Here is a 24,223-nt window from a genome sequence, read left to right as displayed (position 1 = left end):
ACTTTTGTCACGGAGATCCTTTTGTTACTGTGCAGTTCATAAATGACAATTATAATCTAGTAGAGTGAGCTATGAACTGCCATCAAGGAGCTGCATGCAAACTGCATTGTACAGTTAGAAAGTTATGTTTTCACCGTAATCTTTGATTATCCTAATTTTGGTAAAAAAAATTGAGTGGAAATAAATTGTTATTAGTAAAGTCAACCCAAACCACTGTGTTATGTTCTGAATCCTGTGTTTATGCTTCCCCAGACCAAGCACTCTTAAAAAATGCCTACCAATACAGATGATGTGAATCCTACACCTTGTAGTCCCCTTTGTCTTATGTAATGTTCTCTATACACTCATTTACCCACGTATGGTTCATTTTCTATGTATGGGTGTGTGATGTAAAGTGCTCGAACACCCTACGCTGGCAAGAAAGGCACGATAAAACAAATGAAATACATGTGCAAGAGGGGCTGTGGAGAGATGAGAGACACTGTTAGGGGTGATGGTGAGGGAATCATTGAAGAGCCCCATTAACGATTGCTGTATCCCGGTGCAAAAAGATCATTTACTATGCTTTAAAAATTAGTACAATCGAATATATAATGAAAAATGTATTGCAGAAAGCCTGTGTTACGCCCTTTAGTGTCAGTGTCCACCACTGTCAAACTTCGGCACTAATTAAGTACTGGTACTCTAGCTGGCAATACCAGTGCTTCCACTGTATGTAAATTCCTAAAACAGAAAGTTTTATCAATGCTCCACGTTTCATTCCTTGCAAGTGAACTTTTAGCATACACAATTTTCCTAAGTCAACATGCCGAGCATGGCATGTCACCCTCCCTATTCTGTCAAACGTGCTTCCTTTACCCAAGGCAACCCTAATCTTAAATGCATCTTACACACGAGCCATTAATTGCTATTGTATATTTTAATTGACTTTCCTGAAAGCCTCGAGTAGAAGCCATGCCTCTATAATTAGAGGAGCGGCTATTATGAGGCACTTTGCAGCGGTGATATTGAAGGCCCCGCAGCCGAAGACACGACTTGTTCTGCTCCACTTACATCAGAGTCACGTTTGAAGAGACGGAGGGCACGGAGTACAAACTGGCACCGTCACAGTCCAGCTCCAGACCGCGGCACAAACATTCTGCTGGCACCAGACCGAGCACTGAACAAAGACGGGAGAGGATTGGCAGAGAAAAGAGAGAACAGCAAAGAATTAGTAACGCAGTGAATCGCGGTAATCGAATCTGACATCGCCCACTCCCCCCATTAGTTTCTTCACATAAAAGCATTAAGTAAACATTTATACATTTGGTCTTCTGTGAAGTTATTAAAAAAGAACAATACAGATGTATTCTGTAATCACAGGGGCCACAACAAACGCTTCTGTTCCGAGCGGGAGCTGTCCAACTTCAAACGAGTCTAAAAAACAATATAAACCCCTTCTGCAGACGTCTTCCATTCTCATTTCGGAGTCTTCCATTTGCAAGGACCTTTTTGATTTCCCTAAAACTTTGGGCGTCATCTACAAGGAAATTACGCAGAGCGGTGCTGCACGCAATGGTGCTTCGGTGAGCTGCGTCATTTCCAAAATCCATGGATGTGCCGTATTTGAAAGAATAAGGTGCATCCCTGTGTTTCCTCCCTCACCGGCAATAAAGTAGCTGCCTAGTGCTAAAGCAGTCAGCCTTGGGTCATGGTGCAAGGATGGCTGCATTGCAGGGAAGATTGATTTTGTTCAGGAAGGAACACCTTTGTGCACAAAAACAATCTTTACTGGCGATTTGCTCCTTCAATGTGTGCCTTAAGAATAAAACTGGAAAAATAACTCTGGGGAATAATGTCCCTGCTGGAGAGAGATTGGAGTTTTGTCTAGTGGCAGTTCTGACTCATCTAAGGCAGTGCAGTTTGTTAATATGCCTGCTGCAAACAACCAGTTTGCAGACCACAGAACAATATTTCATGTGTATAGCTTAGTGGGATATTGCTTTTGTCACAGAGATCCTTTTGTTACTGTGCAGTTCATAAATTACAATCATAATCTAGTAGAGTGAGCTAGGAACTGCCATCAAAGAGCTGCATGCAAACTGCATGGTACAGGTTAGGAAGTTATATTTTTATCCCAGACTTTGATTATCCTAATTTTGCTAAAAATGGTTTGTTTGGGTAGAAATAATTGTAAATGTACAGCACATAGAAAAAGCAAAAAAACGAGGAGAAATTAAAGTATTTCTCTTTGTTGCACCACTATAACGCTTCCCCTGGGGAGGTGTTAGTTTTTGGCGCTGCCTCAGGTTTATGATGTCTCGTAAATCTGAGGCAGTGTCAAAAAGCAATGGCTGTTTCGTGGGTACGCTCACAGCGACACCCATTGCACGCTCCTTAGCCGCAGAAAACTGCATCCGGCGGCCCATATCTACAAGGCTGCGTTAAGTCAGGTAATGTGGCTTACGGCCGCCTTGTAGATATGGTCCACTCCACAGCACCACCGGAGTGTCGGAAAAAGTGACGCTCCTTATAGATGTATATTTATAAGGGGATTTCAGCCAGACCTTCTTCATCCAGTAGTTAGGTGTTGTATCATTCACAGTTTTCTTCCACCAACTACAGCATGGGGCAGTTTGTTTAGAGCGCTTCAACCACTGGCCGACTTCACATTGACTGAGGGTATTGTGCTCTTTCACAAGCAGCACATCTTCCCTCAATATTGTTCCCTTCAGTGACAGGGTGCCTATCACAGCAATGTTCACCTTGTCAGCCCAAATAATGTTTGTATGTTTAGCTATTTGTTTTGTACTGGGGAGTGCCTTGCATCCCCCATAGTGATGTTATACAAAACCATGCTAAAACAAGCATTGACATACCCAAAAGACTGGCAGCAAGCACCAGACCTTTTGGTGTTTGTCAATGCTTGTTTGTAACTGATTTACCAATAAAAAGAAACAGCGTACATGTGAAGAAAGTGGCAGGAGATGTTGGCTAACAACAATAACAGTTTGCAAATCAGAGTTTAAATGCAGGGAAGCACAAACACGTTTTTAGTTTCAAACAGTTTTTATTAAGTCAAGGAAAAGACATGGTAAGGCATCACTTATGAAAAGCTGTCAATCCAAAGACTAGGAAATATATCAGTCGACCCAGTGAGTAAGGAAAATATCTAGACCTAACTTTTTTACAGAAGGAACTCTACCAGGGTAAGTAAAAGGGGGTAGAAAGAGGGACAAGGAATGTCCCTAGTACTCTCACTCACTCCTAAGATCTACACCGCGTCTAGAGCAGTGCAATGACTAATGGGCTCTTTACCTGTGAGCCAGTGGTGTAATGCAGGCCCGTGCAGCGCCTGCATTGCTAACTGGCTCCTGTCCCTCAGTGGGTTCCCTGTTTAATCGAAAGCTTATAGATATCTATCAGAAAGGGGAACCTGGATAATGATGCACCTCATCTTATTCTGGAGGGATACCAAATAGTTTGCATTGTGCCACTGCTGAGATCCCCCTCTATATCTAAAAAGAAAGCAATTAAATCAGACATTTAAGAGTTACAGCTAAGAATTATTCTTAAGAGAGAAAAGTAAGGGAAAGCTTCACACACGGATTGTCACTGGCAGTCTCTGGCTGAGTGAAAATGTAGACCCTTACCTCTTCCTCACCTGCAGCATACACTAGAGTCTAACAATGCATTGTATGCCTTTGAGACCAACTTTTTTTAAAATCAACTGCAGCTCTTGTATCCTCAGAAGAGGTAAGTGTCTCTGGTCTAGACGCAGAGGTGTTCCCTGACCAGAGGACCAGAGGCTTGGATATTTAGCTGCTGCTATTGTGACCAATTTTCTGTCACCAAAAGCATGCCAGCTCCACCCTCCCTCTTTGTAGAAATCCTGAGGGATGTAAGCAGCTCACCCTGACAAGATGAGTCATGTCCTTGCACACATCCTGTTAAAATGACACTATTAGAGCCATAGCATCCTTGTCATCAGCCTGGGGTCTCATTGTATTCTCCAAACATTTCACGTTGGTCTCCAAACCTGAGACAAAAGCTGCAGAAAAGCAGTGACGATTACAGCTTCTAACAATTTTTAGATGTATTTCAGATTTCACATGTTTTCGAACTCAATCAAACCAACACATTTAGAAAAAATATATTTACATTTAAATAGACAGGTTAGAAAGCAGGTGGCAGTCTGGAATATTTTAAAATCCAAGTTTTTAAATGCAAACACTAGAAAGCAAACCAGAGATAGGTTTTAGATATACTTATTAGGGAATCTTCATTTATAAACAATAGATAAGTCTGGATGTATTGCTTTATTAAAATTGCCTTACATGTTTAGTTATTGCTGAACATTCTGTGCCTGAAGATTCCTGTTGTTGTTGCTTAAGTCACAAGTGATGCTGGGACTAGAAATAAGCAGATAAACTAGAAATCCACAAACACTATCGACAGATAGTTGCTGGTGATCTAGGGGCATCTAGGGGTGTTCCCATGCAATATCCATGCATGCCCTTGTTTACCAGAAGCAGGAGACCTGGGAATGCGCCAAAATGCTACACCCTGCCAGGTGAGGAGTAAGGAGGAGAAATATTTTATTTCTCCTTGTTATTTCCTCATTTTATGAGAGGAAAATGCTTTCTAGAATCAGCCTGCTTTTGACCACAAAAAAAGCATTTTGACATGAACAAAAGCCAAATTGCAATTTGTTAACTTGTTGCCTTATCGCAATTTGGTTTTGGGATTTGGAAGGGGCATTTTAAGGACGCTCCTTCTAAATACTGAATCACTTTGGTGTGTGTAGGAAGTTGGCTCTGTATGCACTATTTCAAAGTAAGGAATAGTATGCACAGAGTCCAAGGGTTCCCCTTAGAGGTAAGATAGTGGCAAAAAGAGATAATACTAATGCTCTATTTTGTGGTAGTGTGGTCGAGCAGTAGGCTTATCAAAGGAGTAGTGTTAAGCATTTGTTGTACATACACACAGGCAATAAATGAGGAACACACACTCAGAGACAAATCCAGCCAATAGGTTTTGTTATAGAAAAATATATTTTCTTAGTTTATTTTAAGAACCACAGGTTCAAATTTTACATGTAATATCTCATTTGAAAGGTATTGCAGGTAAGTACTTTAGGAACTTTGAATCATTTCATTAGCATGTATACTTTTCACATAAAACACAATAAGCTGTTTTAAAAGTGGACACAGTGCAATTTTCACAGTTCCTGGGGGAGGTAAGTTTTTGTTAGTTTTGTCAGGTAAGTAAATCACTTACAAGTCTCAGGTTTGGGTCCAAGGTAGCCCACCGTTGCGGGTTCAGAGCAACCCCAAAGTTATCACACCAGCAGCTCAGGGCCGGTCAGGTGCAAAGGTCAAAGAGGTGCCCAAAACACATAGGCTTCAATGGAGAGAAGGGGGTGCCCCGGTTCCAGTCTGCCAGCAGGTAAGTACCCGCGTCTTCGGAGGGCATGCCTGGGGGTTTTTGTAGGGCACCGGGGGGGACACAGGTCAGCACAAAAAGTACACCCTCAGCAGCGCAGGGGCGGCCGGGTGCAGTGTGCAAACCCGCGTCGGGTTTGTAATGGTTTTCAATGAGAGATCAAGGGATCTCTTCAGCGTTGCAGGCAGGCAAGGGGGGGGGCTCCTCGGGGTAGCCACCACCTGGGCAAGGGAGAGGGCCTCCTGGGGGTCACTCCTGCACAGGAGTTCCATTTCTTTAGGTGCTGGGGGCTGCGGGTGCAGAGTCTTTTCCAGCCGTCCGGAAATGGAGTTCAGGCAGTCGCGGTCAGGGGGAGCCTCGGGATTCCCTCTGCAGGCGTCGCTGTGGGGGCTCAGGGGGGACAACTTTAGTTACTCACAGTCGTAGAGTCGCCGGAGGGTCCTCCCTGAAGTGTTGTTTCTCCACCAGTCGAGTCAGGGTCGCCGGGTGCAGTGTTGCAAGTCTCACGCTTCTTGCGGGGAGTTGCAGGGGTCTTTAAATCTGCTACTTGAAACAAAGTTGCAGTTCTTTTGGAGCAGAGCCGCTGTCCTCTGGAGTTTCTTGTCTTTCTCGAAGCAGGGCAGTCCTCAGAGGATTCAGAGGTCGCTGGTCCCTTGGAAAGCGTCGCTGGAGCAGGTTTCTTTGGAAGGCAGGAGACAGGCCGGTAAGTCTGGAGCCAAAGCAGTTGGTGTCTTCTGTTCTTCCTCTGCAGGGGTTTTTCAGCTCAGCAGTCCTCTTCTTCTTGTAGTTTCAGGAATCTAAATTCTTAGGTTCAGGGGAGCCCTTAAATACTAAATTTAAGGGCGTGTTTAGGTCTGGGGGATTAGTAGCCAATGGCTACTAGCCCTGAGGGTGAGTACACCCTCTTTGTGCCTCCTCCCAAGGGGAGGGGGTCACATCCCTAATCCTATTGGGGGAATCCTCCATCTGCAAGATGGAGGATTTCTAAAAGTTAGAGTCACCTCAGCTCAGGACACCTTAGGGGCTGTCCTGACTGGCCAGTGACTCCTCCTTGTTGTTTTCTTTGTTTCCTCCGGCCTTGCCGCCAAAAGTGGGGGCCGTGGCCGGAGGGGGCGGGCAACTCCACTAGCTGGAGTGTCCTGCGGTGCTGTGACAAAGGGGTGAGCCTTTGAGGCTCACCGCCAGGTGTTACAGCTCCTGCCTGGGGGAGGTGTTAGCATCTCCACCCAGTGCAGGCTTTGTTACTGGCCTCAGTGTGACAAAGGCACTCTCCCCATGGGGCCAGCAACATGTCTCTAGTGTGGCAGGCTGCTGGAACCAGTCAGCCTACACAGATAGTTGGCTAAGGTTTCAGGGGGCACCTCTAAGGTGCCCTCTGGGGTGTAGTTTACAATAAAATGTACACTGGCATCAGTGTGCATTTATTGTGCTGAGAAGTTTGATACCAAACTTCCCAGTTTTCAGTGTAGCCATTATGGTGCTGTGGAGTTCGTGTAAAACAGACTCCCAGACCATATACTCTTATGGCTACCCTGCACTTACAATGTCTAAGGTATTGCTTAGACACTGTAGGGGCACAGTGCTCATGCACTGGTGCCCTCACCTATGGTTATAGTGCACCCTGCCTTAGGGCTGTAAGGCCTACTAGAGGGGTGACTTATCTATACCTGCATAGGCAGTGAGAGGCTGGCATGGCACCCTGAGGGGAGTGCCATGTCGACTTACTCGTTTTGTTCTCACCAGCACACACAAGCTGGCAAGCAGTGTGTCGGTGCTGAGTGAGGGGTCTCCAGGGTGGCATAAGACATGCTGCAGCCCTTAGAGACCTTCCTTGGCATCAGGGCCCTTGGTACCAGGGGTACCACTTACAAGGGACTTATCTGGATGCCAGGGTGTGGCAATTGTGGAATCAAAAGTACAGGTTAGGGAAAGAACACTGGTGCTGGGGCCTGGTTAGCAGGCCTCAGCACACTTTCAATTCAAAACATAGCATCAGCAAAGGCAAAAAGTCAGGGGGTAACCATGCCAAGGAGGCATTTCCTTACACAACCCCCCCCCCCCAAACGAAAGAGGATGAGACTAACCTTTCCCAAGAGAGTCTTCATTTTCTAAGTGGAAGAACCTGGAAAGGCCATCTGCATTGGCATGGGCAGTCCCAGGTCTGTGTTCCACTATAAAGTCCATTCCCTGTAGGGAGATGGACCACCTCAACAGTTTTGGATTTTCACCTTTCATATGCATCAGCCATCTGAGAGGTCTGTGTTCAGTTTGAACTAGGAAGTGAGTACCAAAGAGGTATGGTCTCAGCTTCTTCAGGGACCAAACCACAGCAAAGGCCTCCCTCTCAATGGCACTCCAACGCTGCTCCCTGGGGAGTAACCTCCTGCTAATGAAAGCAACAGGCTGGTCAAGGCCATCATCATTTGTTTGGGACAAAACTGCCCCTATCCCATGTTCAGAGGCATCTGTTTGCACAATGAATTGCTTGGAGTAATCTGGAGCTTTTAGAACTGGTGCTGTGCACATAGCTTGCTTCAGGGTGTCAAAGGCCTGTTGGCATTCTACAGTCCAGTTTACTTTCTTGGGCATTTTCTTGGAGGTGAGTTCTGTGAGGGCTGTCACAATGGATCCATATCCCTTCACAAACCTCCTATAGTACCCAGTCAAGCCAAGGAATGCCCTGACTTGAGTCTGGGTTTTTGGAGCTGCCCAGTCCAGAATAGTCTGGATCTTAGGCTGGAGTGGCTGAACTTGGCCTCCACCTACAAGGTGTCCCAAGTAAACCACAGTTCCCTGCCCTATCTGGCATTTGGATGCCTTGATAGAGAGGCCTGCAGATTGCAGGGCCTTCAAAACCTTCTTCAGGTGGACCAGGTGATCCTGCCAGGTGGAGCTGAAGACAGCAATATCATCAAGATAAGCTGCACTAAAGGATTCCAACCCAGCAAGGACTTGATTCACCAACCTTTGGAAGGTGGCAGGGGCATTCTTTAAACCAAAGGGCATAACAGTGAACTGATAATGCCCATCAGGTGTGGAGAATGCTGTCTTTTCTTTTGCTCCAGGGGCCATTTTGATTTGCCAGTACCCTGCTGTTAAGTCAAAGGTACTTAAGAATTTGGCAGCCCCTAATTTGTCTATTAGCTCATCAGCTCTAGGAATGGGATGAGCATCTGTCTTGGTGACAGAGTTGAGACCTCTGTAGTCCACACAAAACCTCATCTCTCTCTTTCCTTCTTTGGTGTGAGGTTTGGGGACTAAGACCACTGGGCTGGCCCAGGGGCTGTCAGAGTACTCAATTACTCCCAATTCCAGCATCTTGTGGACTTCCACCTTGATGCTTTCCTTAACTTGGTCAGACTGTCTAAATATTTTGTTTTTGACAGGCATGCTGTCTCCTGTGTCCACATCATGGGTACACAGGTGTGTCTGACCAGGGGTTAGGGAAAAGAGTTCAGCAAACTGCTGCAGGACCTTCCTACAGCCAGACTGCTGTTGGCTAGAGAGGGTGTCTGAGTAGATCACTCCATCCACTGAGCCATCTTTAGGGTCTGATGAGAGGAGATCAGGGAGAGGTTCACTCTCAGCTTCCTGGTCCTCATCTGTTACCATCAACAGATTTACATCAGCCCTGTCATGGAAGAGCTTAAGGCGGTTCACATGGATCACCCTCTTGGGGCTCCTGCTTGTGCCCAGGTCCACCAGGTAGGTGACCTGACTCTTCCTTTCTAGAACTGGGTAAGGGCCACTCCATTTGTCCTGAAGTGCCCTGGGAGCCACAGGCTCCAGAACCCAGACTTTCTGCCCTGGTTGAAATTCAACCAGTGCAGCCTTTTGGTCATACCACAAATTCTGGAGTTGTTGGCTGGCCTCAAGGTTTTTACTTGCCTTTTCCATGTACTCTGCCATCCTTGAGCGAAGGCCAAGTACATAGTCCACTATGTCTTGTTTAGGCTCATGAAGAGGTCTCTCCCAGCCTTCTTTAACAAGAGCAAGTGGTCCCCTTACAGGGTGGCCAAACAGAAGTTCAAAGGGTGAGAATCCTACTCCCTTCTGAGGCACCTCTCTGTAAGCGAAAAGCAGACATGGCAGGAGGACATCCCATCTCCTTTTGAGTTTTTCTGGGAGCCCCATGATCATGCCCTTTAATGTCTTGTTGAATCTCTCAACAAGGCCATTAGTTTGTGGATGATATGGTGTAGTGAACTTATAAGTCACCCCACACTCATTCCACATGTGTTTTAGGTATGCTGATATGAAGTTGGTACCTCTGTCAGACACCACCTCCTTAGGGAAGCCCACTCTGGTAAAGATACCAATGAGGGCCTTGGCTACTGCAGGGGCAGTAGTCGACCTAAGGGGAATAGCTTCAGGATACCTAGTAGCATGATCCACTACTACTAGGATGTACATATTTCCTGAGGCTGTGGGAGGTTCTAGTGGACCAACTATGTCCACACCCACTCTTTCAAAGGGGACCCCCACCACTGGAAGTGGAATGAGGGGGGCCTTTGGATGCCCACCTGTCTTACCACTGGCTTGACAGGTGGGGCAGGAGAGGCAAAACTCCTTAACCTTCTGGGACATATTGGGCCAGTAGAAGTGGTTGACTAACCTCTCCCACGTCTTGGTTTGTCCCAAATGCCCAGCAAGGGGAATATCATGGGCTAAGGTCAGAATAAACTCTCTGAAACCCTGAGGCACTACCACTCTCCTAGTGGCACCAGATTTGGGATCTCTTGCCTCAGTGTACAGGAGTCCATCTTCCCAATAGACCCTATGTGTCCCATTTTTCTTGCCTTTGGACTCTTCAGCAGCTTCCTGCCTAAGGCCTTCAAGAGAGGGACAGGTTTCTTGTCCCTTACACAACTCTTCCCTTGAGGGTCCCCCTGGGCCTAAGAGCTCAACCTGATAAGGTTCCAGCTCCATAGGCTCAGTTCCCTCAGAGGGCAGAACTTCTTCCTGAGAAGAGAGGTTCTCTTTTTCTTGCTGTGTTGCAGCTGGTTTCCCAGCTGACTTTCCTTTCCTCTTGATAGGCTGGGCCTTTCTTCCAGACTCCAGCTCTACTTTTTCACCCTGAGCCTTGCACTGTGCCCTTGTCTTGACACACACCAGTTCAGGGATACCCAGCATGGCTGCATGGGTTTTCAGTTCTACCTCAGCCCATGCTGAGGACTCCAGGTCATTTCCAAGCAAACAGTCTACTGGGATATTTGAGGAGACCACCACCTGTTTCAGGCCATTGACCCCTCCCCACTCTAAAGTTACCATAGCCATGGGATGCACTTTAGCCTGATTGTCAGCATTGGTGACTGGATAAGTTTGTCCAGCCAGGTATTGGCCAGGGGAAACCAGTTTCTCTGTCACCATGGTGACACTGGCACCTGTATCCCTCAGGCCCTCTACACTTGTCCCATTAATTAAGAGCTGCTGCCTGTATTTTCGCATGTTAGGGGGCCAGGCAGCCAGTGTGGCTAAATCCACCCCACCCTCAGAGACTAATGTAGCTTCAGTGTGACACCTGATTTGCTCTGGGCACACTGTTGATCCCACTTGGAGACTGGCCATTCCAGTTTTAGCTGGATGGGAGTTAGAAGTGGTATCTTTCTTGGGACAGGCCTTGTCTCCAGTTTGGTGTCCAGACTGACTACAGCTACGACACCAGGCCTTTTTGGGATCAAAGTTTTTACCCTTGTACCCAGAATTGTTTTGTGAGGAGGCTCTGGGCCCACCCTCCTGTGCAGGTTTTTGGGGGCCTGTAGAAGACTCTTTACTATTTTTGTTTTTGGCTGTCTCACCACCCTTCCCCTGGGGAGGTTTTGTGACCCCTTTCTTTTGGTCACCCCCTGTGGAAGTTTTGGACACCCTAGTCTTGACCCAATGGTCCGCCTTCTTTCCCAATTCTTGGGGAGAAATTGGTCCTAGGTCTACCAGATGCTGATGCAGTTTATCATTGAAACAATTACTTAATAGGTGTTCTTTCACAAATAAATTGTACAGCCCATCATAATTACTTACACCACTGCCTTGAATCCAACCATCTAGTGTTTTTACTGAGTAGTCTACAAAGTCAACCCAGGTCTGGCTCGAGGATTTTTGAGCCCCCCCTGAATCTAATCCTATACTCCTCAGTGGAGAATCCAAAGCCCTCAATCAGGGTACCCTTCATGAGGTCATAAGATTCTGCATCTTTTCCAGAGAGTGTGAGGAGTCTATCCCTACACTTTCCTGTGAACATTTCCCAAAGGAGAGCACCCCAGTGAGATTTGTTCACTTTTCTGGTTACACAAGCCCTCTCAAAAGCTGTGAACCATTTGGTGATGTCATCACCATCTTCATATTTAGTTACAATCCCTTTAGGAATTTTCAACATGTCAGGAGAATCTCTGACCCTATTTATGTTGCTGCCACCATTGATGGGTCCTAGGCCCATCTCTTGTCTTTCCCTTTCTATGGCTAGGATCTGTTTTTCCAAAGCCAATCTTTTGGCCATCCTGGCTAACTGGATGTCCTCTTCACTGGAGTTATCCTCAGTGATTTCAGAGGTGTTGGTCCCTCCTGTGAGGGAACCAGCATCTCTGACTATTATTTTTGGAGTCAGGGCTTGAGAGGCCCTGTCCTCCCTAGATAGGACTGGTAGGGGGGAATCACCCTCCAAGTCACTATACTCATCCTCTGAGTTGCCATCCTCAGAGGGGTTGGCTCTTTCAAACTCTACCAACAGCTCCTGGAGCTGTAGTTTGGAAGGTCTGGAGCCCATTGCTATTTTCTTTAGTTTACAGAGTGACCTTAGCTCTCTCATCTGTAGATGGAGGTAAGGTGTGGTGTCGAGTTCCACCACATTCACATCTGTATTAGACATTATGCTTCTAAAAGTTGGAATACTTTTTAAGAATCTAAAACTAGGTCTAGGTTGTAATTCAAACTTTTATCAAACTTTTAAACTCTAAAAGAAATGCTAAACAGGATCTAACACAAGGCCCTAGCAGGTCTTTAAAGAATTTAGAAAAATGTCAAATTGCAAAAATGAATTTCTAATGACATTTTTTGGAATTTGTTGTGTGATCAGGTATTGGCTGAGTAGTCCAGCAAATGCAAAGTCTTGTACCCCACCGCTGATCCATCAATGTAGGAAGTTGGCTCTGTATGCACTATTTCAAAGTAAGGAATAGTATGCACAGAGTCCAAGGGTTCCCCTTAGAGGTAAGATAGTGGCAAAAAGAGATAATACTAATGCTCTATTTTGTGGTAGTGTGGTCGAGCAGTAGGCTTATCAAAGGAGTAGTGTTAAGCATTTGTTGTACATACACACAGGCAATAAATGAGGAACACACACTCAGAGACAAATCCAGCCAATAGATTTTGTTATAGAAAAATATATTTTCTTAGTTTATTTTAAGAACCACAGGTTCAAATTTTACATGTAATATCTCATTTGAAAGGTATTGCAGGTAAGTACTTTAGGAACTTTGAATCATTTCATTAGCATGTATACTTTTCACATAAAACACAATAAGCTGTTTTAAAAGTGGACACAGTGCAATTTTCACAGTTCCTGGGGGAGGTAAGTTTTTGTTAGTTTTGTCAGGTAAGTAAATCACTTACAAGTCTCAGGTTTGGGTCCAAGGTAGCCCACCGTTGGGGGTTCAGAGCAACCCCAAAGTTATCACACCAGCAGCTCAGGGCCGGTCAGGTGCAAAGGTCAAAGAGGTGCCCAAAACACATAGGCTTCAATGGAGAGAAGGGGGTGCCCCGGTTCCAGTCTGCCAGCAGGTAAGTATCCGCGTCTTCGGAGGGCAGACCAGGGGGGTTTTGTAGGGCACCGGGGGGGACACAGGTCAGCACAAAAAGTACACACTCAGCAGCGCGGGGGCGGCCGGGTGCAAACACGCGTCGGGTTTGTAATGGTTTTCAATGAGAGATCAAGGGATCTCTTCAGCGTTGCAGGCAGGCAAGGGGGGGGCTCCTCGGGGTAGCCACCACCTGGGCAAGGGAGAGGGCCTCCTGGGGGTCACTCCTGCACAGGAGTTCCGTTTCTTTAGGTGCTGGGGGCTGCGGGTGCAGAGTCTTTTCCAGCCGTCGGGAAATGGAGTTCAGGCAGTCGCGGTCAGGGGGAGCCTCGGGATTCCCTCTGCAGGCGTCGCTGTGGGGGCTCAGGGGGGACAACTTTGGTTACTCACAGTCGTAGAGTCACCGGAGGGTCCTCCCTGAAGCGTTGTTTCTCCACCAGTCGAGTCGGGGTCGCCGGGTGCAGTGTTGCAAGTCTCACGCTTCTTGCGGGGAGTTGCAGGGGTCTTTAAATCTGCTACTTGAAACAAAGTTGCAGTTCTTTTGGAGCAGGGCCGCTGTCCTCAGGAGTTTCTTGTCTTTCTCGAAGCAGGGCAGTCCTCAGAGGATTCAGAGGTCGCTGGTCCCTTGGAAAGCGTCGCTGGAGCAGGTTTCTTTGGAAGGCAGGAGACAGGCCGGTAAGTCTGGAGCCAAAGCAGTTGGTGTCTTCTGTTCTTCCTCTGCAGGGGTTTTTCAGCTCAGCAGTCCTCTTCTTCTTGTAGTTTCAGGAATCTAAATTCTTAGGTTCAGGGGAGCCCTTAAATACTAAATTTAAGGGCGTGTTTAGGTCTGGGGGGTTAGTAGCCAATGGCTACTAGCCCTGAGGGTGAGTACACCCTCTTTGTGCCTCCTCCCAAGGGGAGGGGGTCACATCCCTAATCCTATTGGGGGAATCCTCCATCTGCAAGATGGAGGATTTCTAAAAGTTAGAGTCACCTCAGATCAGGACACCTTAGGGGCTGTCCTGACTGGCCAGTGACTCCTCCTTGTTGTTTTCTTTATTTCCTCCGGCCTTGCCGCCAAAAGTGGGGGCCGTGGCCGGAGGGGGCGGGCAACTCCACTAGCTGGAGTGTCCTGCGGTGCTGTGACAAAGGGGTGAGCCTTTGAGGCTCACCGCCAGGTGTTACAGCTCCTGCCTGGGGGAGGTGTTAGCATCTCCACCCAGTGCAGGCTTTGTTACTGGCCTCAGAGTGACAAAGGCACTCTCCCCATGGGGCCAGCAACATGTCTCTAGTGTGGCAGGCTGCTGGAACCAGTCAGCCTACACAGATAGTCGGTTAAGGTTTCAGGGGGCACCTCTAAGGTGCCCTCTGGGGTGTAGTTTACAATAAAATGTACACTGGCATCAGTGTGCATTTATTGTGCTGAGAAGTTTGATACCAAACTTCCCAGTTTTCAGTGTAGCCATTATGGTGCTGTGGAGTTCGTGTAAAACAGACTCCCAGACCATATACTCTTATGGCTACCCTGCACTTACAATGTCTAAGGTATTGCTTAGACACTGTAGGGGCACAGTGCTCATGCACTGGTGCCCTCACCTATGGTTATAGTGCACCCTGCCTTAGGGCTGTAAGGCCTACTAGAGGGGTGACTTATCTATACCTGCATAGGCAGTGAGAGGCTGGCATGGCACCCTGAGGGGAGTGCCATGTCGACTTACTCGTTTTGTTCTCACCAGCACACACAAGCTGGCAAGCAGTGTGTCGGTGCTGAGTGAGGGGTCTCCAGGGTGGCATAAGACATGCTGCAGCCCTTAGAGACCTATCTTGGCATCAGGGCCCTTTGTACCAGGGGTACCACTTACAAGGGACTTATCTGGATGCCAGGGTGTGCCAATTGTGGAATAAAAAGTACAGGTTAGGGAAAGAACACTGGTGCTGGGGCCTGGTTAGCAGGCCTCAGCACACTTTCAATTCAAAACATAGCATCAGCAAAGGCAAAAAGTCAGGGGGTAACCATGCCAAGGAGGCATTTCCTTACAGTGTGTGTTAATGTTTTGAGACCAAATTATTATTATGGACCAGATTTACTACTGTTTGGCCAGAGACAACATGCTGTGCTGGGTCAAATGGAGAGAGCGGGAATTCACCATATTTACTAATGTATAGCACAATTCCTGCTCTCTTTCGGCGAAGGCGCACTCAGTGCAGCCTAGTGTCAATACAGGCACCCTTGTTTGCAAGCTGCAAGGGTGCCTGAATTACAGGCAGGATTGTTTTTGTGCAGGTAGGGACACCTTCATGCACAAAAACAATCCTCAGAGTAATTTTTCCTGTGCTGTAGAAAAACATTTTTCTTCTTGTTGTTGCTTTGTTGGGAAGGAGTAGCATTTTGAGGCAGTCCCAAGTTTACTAGTCTTAATAAACCTGGTAATGTACCAAAGTCCATGGGTGGATGCTGGGAATACCCATTCTACACCCATAGGATGCCTTTGCAATACGGAGTCATGTAAGACTTGTGCTGCCTCGTATTACTCTGCATTTACTAAGCCACACAGAGCCACGCAAGGTGGCTTTGCATTGCTCATCAAATCTCTTGCTATGTCTTGCACTGCCTTGCATGACATAATGACAATGCAATAGCTTTGTAGATCTGAGCCTTATGTTTCACTGACTACTGAGAGGTGCTTGTAACCATTTGCAAATGGAGAATATTTAGCAAAATGTTTCTTAAGAACAGGTAGTGGTCCCATTGACCACTACCTACTCTTAAAAAATGAAACTTAAATGTTTTATTTTTTTGTTTTGAAACACATCCCATTTAAGGAAAACTAGCTGCATTTAAAAGAATACTTTATTTAAAAGCAATCATAGACATGGTGGTCTGCTGACCCCAGCAGGCTACCATCTCTGTGTGAGACTATCATTCCTAATGTGTCGCAAACTGCGACCTACTTCATTAATATTCAGGAGGTAGGTCAATTTGTGACCCGCTAAGAATTGCTAATTAAAAGTTCTAAGGTTTCTTGCATTAGGAATTGTGATTCTCTAATTGCAATTTGGTACCAATCTCAATTTGGAAATTGCAATTTCAACTTTTTGTACATGTGACCCAAAGTGTGCTCCACATTTGCATTGTCCACTCCACATTCTCATAGAAATACCCATTTCCATATCTCCATAAAATGGAAGATCATGCACATTTTCTGCATAGTAATATCTACAGAGCCCAATTTCGTGATTTAGGCTTTGGAATCTCCACGTGATTCTGTTTTTTGATGTATGTCCATGAACGTTACTCTTCCATTTGCATACATTGTTGTCATTTACACTCATTTAGCATAGCATTTAGCATAAAGTGAGAAACTTCGATTCTGGGAGTGGTCAGTCCGAATAGAAAATCTGACCTTGCAGAAGGGCATGCATGCTCTCACAAGATCAAGACTTTTTCGTAGACAATTTGGAAGTCTTCATATGATTTGATGTCAGGGTGGTTCTTTTGGACGAGCAGACCCCTGAATGCTGATTGTATGTAATCTGTTAGATGACATATTATATGACATCTTAGATGACTTATAATATATCTGTGCGCTTGCATCACCTTTCAGTGCAAAATGCTGCCCCTTTACTCGCTTTGTGTTGTATGAATGCCAGTGCAGAAGAATAATAAATCCGGACCTTTGTCATTATCCCTGTTTTTAAATCATGAGCATATAGAAAGAAATTCTGACAGCAGCTCATGAAACGCACATAGAATAGAATCTGCAAACCTGCGTGATAGAATGAAAATGATCACAGTACCCAATAGACTTCTTCCAAGCTCCACCACAGCAACCAAGGGGCATATTTATACCCCGTTTGCGCCGAATGTGCGTCAAAAATGTTGACGCACAATCAGCGCAAACGTTGCCCCATATTTAAACCCTGACGCCCGAGCCCGCGGATGAAAAAAATCTGCAATGTGCGTCATTTTCTGGATGCGGCAACCCGCCCTGCGTTAATGATATGCAGGGTAGGCGTTCCCGTCCAAAAAACGACGCACACACCCGTGCGCCGTCTTTATGCTTCCGGGCAAAAATGACTCTCGGCAGGGAGGCGGAGCAAAAAAATTACGCAAAGCCCGATGTGCATCAAAATTTAACGCCTGGGTCAGGGCAGGCGTTAAAATGGGGCAAACACACCTGTATTTAATCAGAACACACAGTACAAACAGCAGAGCAGCAGAGCAGCAGAGCAGCAACAGGGAGACATGGAGGTGATTTTTATTCAGCGTGCACGTAGACGCAGAGCCCTGCAGCAACAACAGCAGCTACAACAACAACAGCAGGGACCCCAAAGGCAGCGCAGAAGGCAGGAGAGGATATTCCGCCCAAGAACAACCCTGCATGGCCTCAGGGAACACAACATCATACAGAGGTACCGGTTGAACTGGCAGACCATTCAGCAGCTGCTGAGAAATATTGAACAGCAGTTGGCCCCCACTTTGGTGACACCCCAAACCATACCAACAGAAACAAAGCTGCTTGCCGTACTTCACCTGCTGGCAAGTGGCTCGTTTCAGACAACTGGTGCCCTGGTTGGTGGAATATCACAACCATCATTCTCCGCATTCCTGCCAAAAGTACTGGATGCCATCATTCGCCTGACACCCCTCCACATCTGCTTCCCTAACACACAGCAGAAGCAGCAGGAAACAAAACAGGGGTTCTACGCCATCAGTGGCTTCCCACACGTCCTTGGTGCAATCGACTGCACCCACGTACGCCTTGTGCCACCTGCTGCAACAGAACACCTCTACAGCAACAGGAAGCACACACATTCAATCAACGTGCAGGCCATAGTCGATCACCAAGGATTGATCAGCAACATTGTGGCTAAATATCCTGGGAGTGTACATGACGCATTCATCTTCCGTCACTCTACCATCAACCAACACTTCCAGGATGGACGGTATGGCAATGGACTACTTGTTGGTAAGTACAAAAATCCAACTTATATACACACTGCACAGCAACCCTCTAGGACACACAACACATACACCACAATAGCAACACCTAGCCAGGAACACACTGAGGTCCTCACATCACTAGCCATGTTTCTGAAGTCACCATTGAACCTGTCACACATTGGAATTTACTCTACAGCTTAATGTGAAGACATTAATGAGTGTGGTTGCCTAAATGTCACCTTGCAAATTGTAAGTCTCACAATAACCTGTACATTAATACATTGCATAAGTCTTAAGGTATGGGATGTCCAGGGTACTTTCTTATGAACGTGTTAACTACACTTTCATGTTTTAACTCTGCATGGAACTATCATCTCACCCCCAGTGAAGACACACGGACACGTGTATCACAAGTCACAATGCTAGGGAGGGCACACTGTACTGAAAATCCAAATACATACTGCTGACAAACGGTTAGCTAACAAACACTTGCTCAGCCAAGGAAAAAACTCAATGCAAAAGTTTTCTCCTACAAGTATAGGTTGTCACATTAGTACACAAAAGAGTCACAGACAACACAAGACAACTACTGCCATCAAAGGTCTGTACAAGAGTGCCTCCTACATCTAATTGATCCCATTCTGTGTTTCTATTTCAGCTGATCAGGGGTATGGCATCCAGCCTTGGCTAATGGCACCATTTGGGAACCCGACTACTGCTGCAGAGCGGGCATACAACGACGCCCATAAGAGGACATGCAGCATTGTTGAGCGGACCTTTGGGATCCTAAAGTCAAGGTTCCGCTGCCTTGACATCACTGGCGGTAGCCTACTATATTCCCCAGAGATGGTCTGTAGGATCATACTCACTTGTGCCATATTGCACAATATTTGTGTAAAAAGGAACATTCCCCTCCTTGAACCAGACCCAGACATGCCTGAAGACGACGAAGAGGAGGATGCTGGCCTGCAACAGGAGGGGGAACAACCAAACACGGCTGCTGGAGTGCGTAGGCGCCAACAGCTTGTAAATAATTTCTTTTCATAATTTCTTATATCAACACTTATTGCACAATTGTAAATAAACACAGATAACAAACACCACATCATGCTTTGGCCTATTCATTTCTGCCAACCTTTAGTTTGAATTTGCTGAAGAAGAATGTCGTCTCATTGAGCAATAATGACATAACACTCATCACACAAAAAATATACACCACAAATGTCTGCACAGAGGCTATGATGTTTCATGATACATTACCATCCACAGAGGCCAACAGGAGTACAAATGTGGCAATGACACATGCCTGATCCAGACACCTGAGACATTCTCTCACTCAGCACAAAAATGTAGCTCATTTGAAAGTCTCATTACACGTGTTCAGTGACAGGGTGGGATCATCCATGTGTACGTGACCATGTCCTCAATGGCTTCTCTCAATTTTTGCTACAAACAATGCCCAATTGGAACAAGATTAGCTGCCACTAACTCATGAGGAGACCTTGAAGTTACAGTGACAACATACACCCAGACAGTGGATAGTGGATCTACATTCGCCCACACATATAAACATATGTCATCCAATCAACCAAATATTTGCAAGCAGCCGATCACAGTAGTGTCCCAGTTCGAACCTAGCAGGAAGAATGTAACATGCCACTAAACCAGGTAATGCATAAAGGGCCACATACATCAACAACCTATTTGTCATCAGCACATGAGGAACGCCGAGATTTAGCAAAAAGTTTCTGTGCAAAATGGTATGTCAGATTGCTCCAAATAATCAATAGGGCAAACGTCAAATGGGCTAATGGGATTATTGAATGGCTAACAGTGATTCATACCCTATGGCCTTCCATGAGCCTGCTGCTGCAGGTTTAGCATAACAGAATAAATGAAAGCCATGGATAAATTAGCAAATCTGGAAGGGCAAACCCTAGGGTGCTGGGGGCCTAAGTCCACCTCTACCGCCCCCCAAATATACAATAATTATGTACATGTGAAGTAAACACATGCATAAGGCGCATGTGTGGCCTACATGTCAAAAGTAAAACACATATAAGATACACAAAATCATTATTAGGACATGATTAGCCCTATAAAAAGTGTAAGTGACAATTGCACTACCTGTTTGGACTATAGATAAATGCATTACCGTGATAAATGTGGACACATTTTTGAGAAGGAATACATCCTGGTATCCCACTCATCATTTCAAAATAGCCATCAGCAATTACCCAAAATATGTGTACAAATATGGTTAATAACCATTTTGAGCAATCATTAATATTACAGTGTGAATGCCTTCTATACATCCAATAAGGGACATGTGTCATAGCTAACCACAAATGTGTATCACATAGCACCGTTTGGTCATGACAAAATTCCTTTCACAACTTGAAAAAATTAAGACATTTTTGTCAAAAAGCGTCATATTTCCACGCATACAGCATGGGTGTTATAATTTTTTGACGTACAGGAGTGCACAGAATGCAGAGTCAAAACATTTCCTATTAAAAAGAATAGATTAATAAGCTGCATTACATGTCCACCATATTTTCTATGATGCATCATATTTCCACGCATACAACATGGGCGTCATAATTTTTTGACGTACAAGAGTGCACAGAATGCAGAGTTAAAAAATTTCCTATTAAAAATAATAGATTAATAAGCTGCATTACATGTCCACCATATTTTCTATGATGCGTCATATTTCCACGCATACAGCATGGGCGTCATAATTTTTGACGTACAGGAGTGCACAGAATGCAGAGTCAAAAAATTTCCTATTAAAAATAATAGATTAATAAGCTGCATTACATGTCCACCATATTTTCTATGATGCGTCATATTTCCACGCATACAGCATGGGCGTCATAATTTTTTGACGTACAGGAGTGCACAGAATGCAGAGTCAAAAAATTTCCTATTAAAAATAATAGATTAATAAGCTGCATTACATGTCCACCATATTTTCTATGATGCGTCATATTTCCACGCATACAGCATGGGCGTCATTATTTTTTGACGTACAGGAGTGCACAGAATGCAGAGTCAAATATAATTTTCATATTTGGTTCTCATATTTGCCAGCAAATTACATTTCTACTCTAGAACTGTAAACTCAGCCTCACACAAATGTAAGGGAACAATGAACAAATTAGTTTTGACTCTGCATTATGTGCACTGTTATGCGTCAAAAAATATGACGCACAATCTGTATGCGTAAAAATATGACGCAATAGGATATCCTGTTTACAGAATCTGTACTGTGAGTTTACTTTCACTTTCACTTTGCAGTCTCATATTCTTCTAGACTGTGTGGCTGTGTGAAAAGTGTTGTCCTGTGTTTCACTGCTTTAATGTCCTGTGTACCTTGTATATTGTGCTTTTGTGATCATAATCTTGTTATCTAATATTGTCTTAGTCTGTTTTGTATACTTTTGTCAAATCCAGTGTTTCTTTTTTTTGTCTGTGGGAGTCTGTTCTGGGTAGTTTAAATTTGGGGTTAGTTGGGCTATTTTTCTTAAGTTTTCTTTTTCCTTCACTACTCTACCTTTCCCCATTTCCCCCTTTTACTTTTTGTTCTAATTTTTTCACCTTTCTAATAGTAAACATGTCAGGTAGGCCACGGCTTGCCAGGATGGGTGAGGAGGAATTGGGGGGGATTCATTTGGCTTGTTTGCCATTTCCTCCCACTCATGCTGGAGGCTGGGGGCCGTGTGATACAGGGGTATCACACGGAGGCACGTAAAGTCCGGTGGGGGAAGGTGCGCCATCACTTGGTCCGGGTCTACGGTAGCATGAGGAATGACCATCAACTCAAGCACCGCTGGGCTGATCTGATATCCAGGGAGCAGGATCTGCTGGACCACCTGGGAATCAGGATTGGTGGCCATGTTGGTGAGTACAAATCAATTACATGTGAATAATTGAAAGCTGTGTGGGGACATGTGATGATTGTTACCCAATCTGCTAGATAAGTAGCTGACTGTGTGTAATGCTAGGGAAACCTAATGTGTATTTGTTGCACAATATGTAGGAAGACCAATGCTAGCAGTCAGATGGCTCATGTTTTCAACACATACCGGATGCCTGTAGCTGTATGTAATGTAGTGTTGCCTTTGTGTCAGACAAGCGACACGTTAATGCCTCTATTTGAACTCTACAGGTCATAATTGCCAGTGAAAAAGGGATGTTGAAACATCATACCTACATATGTAGACGCCATAGCTAGACAGAAATTTGTAAAACCATGATGATGCTATAAATGAGTGGTGCCTTCACGTCACATGAAGTTAGCTATGTTGTCCACACATATGTCACATGTGTGTCTGGTTGGTGTGTGTTGAAAATGACCACATAGCCTGTTTGAGTTTGAGGGGTCATGCAGTCCTCAAGTAACCAGCTTTTGGATGTCTCTCTGGGATGCACATGATGAGATGAATGCACCCCGATATTGTTGGGGCATACTAATGGAGGTGTATCTTTGACACCACATGACTGTCCTGGCCACTGCATGTGTGTAGTAGGGTGTGTAACTGTAGCAGGAGACTCATCCAATGTAAATGTTGATTAAGAATTCTTCCATGCAGTATGAGCATGTGTGAAAGGGTATCATTATGCATGTCATATTCTCACATTGTCATTGTAACTGCAATTGTTTGTCAGTGCACGGAGTCTGAGTATATTCTTCCTTCCATGCTTTACAGGTGGACCTGCACCGTACACCTTGGGAGAGGTGGCTCATTTTGAGGACCCCGACACCTACAGTGAGTGTGGCCTGAGTGCTATTTTTATTGTTTGCTAGTGATGCATGATGGACTACTGTGTGTTCAACAGAATTCAAGGTTTGATGCGCTGCCCGTTCATTGGTATTGTTGCATTAGTGGGATTTCAAATATCACTTCAGTTTCTGTAGACCAATGCTTAGCCATCTCTCAGATTTAGGGGCTGTCATTCCAGTCGGCCCCGCTATGGGGAGTGGGATGAGTCATGTGGAATACACTGGTTAATGTAAGAGTTGCTCTGGGACTTGGCTTGGACTGAGTCTGCATTTCAGACTGACATTCTCCCAGATAGCTTCTGCAAAAGGCTTGTATTAAATATGCAGCTTCCTAGTTGAGGATGGACTGAGTACACTGTAGGTTGGATCTTCCGGGGGCATGTACTTCCACAAGTTGAACTAGAAGTGTGTGGGACTAGAGTGCAATGGCCTAGGTGTTCATTCGACTCATGATCATGGGTGTTCTTGCTCCTCTGTGTGTGTGGTAAAATATGCCTCACTGGTAGTATGTGATGTTGGCCTGAGTCAGTGCATTTTGACATGTGTGGACCTTGGATAGGACAATGTTTGGCTGACTCCAAATTGTTGCTAGCCCTTCATTGGTGTTGTGTGTGGAGGCAAATACTTGTTGACCTTTCTATACACTCCTGGGTGTGCATTGAATCTGGGATTGTTGGTTGTTCTTCCCACCCCACCCTCAAAGACTGCCATTTGATTGGGAATAGGGTACCTAGGACTGTAGCAACCAGTATGTTACACATACTTGTGACCTTTTGCAACTTAGTTTAGAACCTAGTGTACACATTCGGTTATGGCACATGGGTTCAATATTTGAAAACAATTTACAAATGGCATTGAGTGAGGGTTGTGATAGTTATCGCATAGAGTGACATATGTAGTGAAGTCAGTATGCGGAAGAGGTTCAGCCATAATGTCAGCTGCATTAGCCATTATTTGGATGAGAAGTTTAGGCTGATGTCACCCATCATGTAGAGACATGGATATGCTAGGTGTGAGATGGCCTTTTGTATGCAGGCTTCACATGTACTTCCTCTGAGACTTTCAATGAACTATGTTGTGACAATTGCTGTAACAAATACAGTACAAGTAATGTGCAAATGACCCATTGTGCAATTCAACCCAATGCATTTCCTGTGGTAAATAGTTGCCATATCTCTTCACAGCTGCAAACATGAGTGCTGCAGAGAGACACCAGCTTGAACGGCGTGCAATGCGATACCGGCACATCCTGCAGGTGCAGTCGGGGTTCAGGAGGATGGCCCGCAAATACCAAGC

The 24,223-nt window shown here is 45.4% G+C and overlaps 1 protein-coding gene across 1 annotated transcript in view; it reads right to left on the bottom strand.

Annotated features, from left to right (window-relative positions):
• RXFP1 (relaxin family peptide receptor 1) overlaps positions 1-24,223 on the bottom strand; it is a 1,416,786-nt gene that overhangs the window by 382,278 nt on the left and 1,010,285 nt on the right. Inside the window, exon 4 of the mRNA XM_069243319.1 lies at positions 1,054-1,159. Within this exon, the coding sequence (XP_069099420.1) occupies positions 1,054-1,159 (106 nt within the window). The remainder of the gene's footprint in view (positions 1-1,053; positions 1,160-24,223) is intronic.

Source organism: Pleurodeles waltl, chromosome 1_2, assembly GCF_031143425.1.
Source record: "Pleurodeles waltl isolate 20211129_DDA chromosome 1_2, aPleWal1.hap1.20221129, whole genome shotgun sequence".
Lineage (NCBI taxonomy): Eukaryota > Metazoa > Chordata > Amphibia > Caudata > Salamandridae > Pleurodeles > Pleurodeles waltl.
This window is presented reverse-complemented; position numbering and strand designations above follow the sequence as displayed.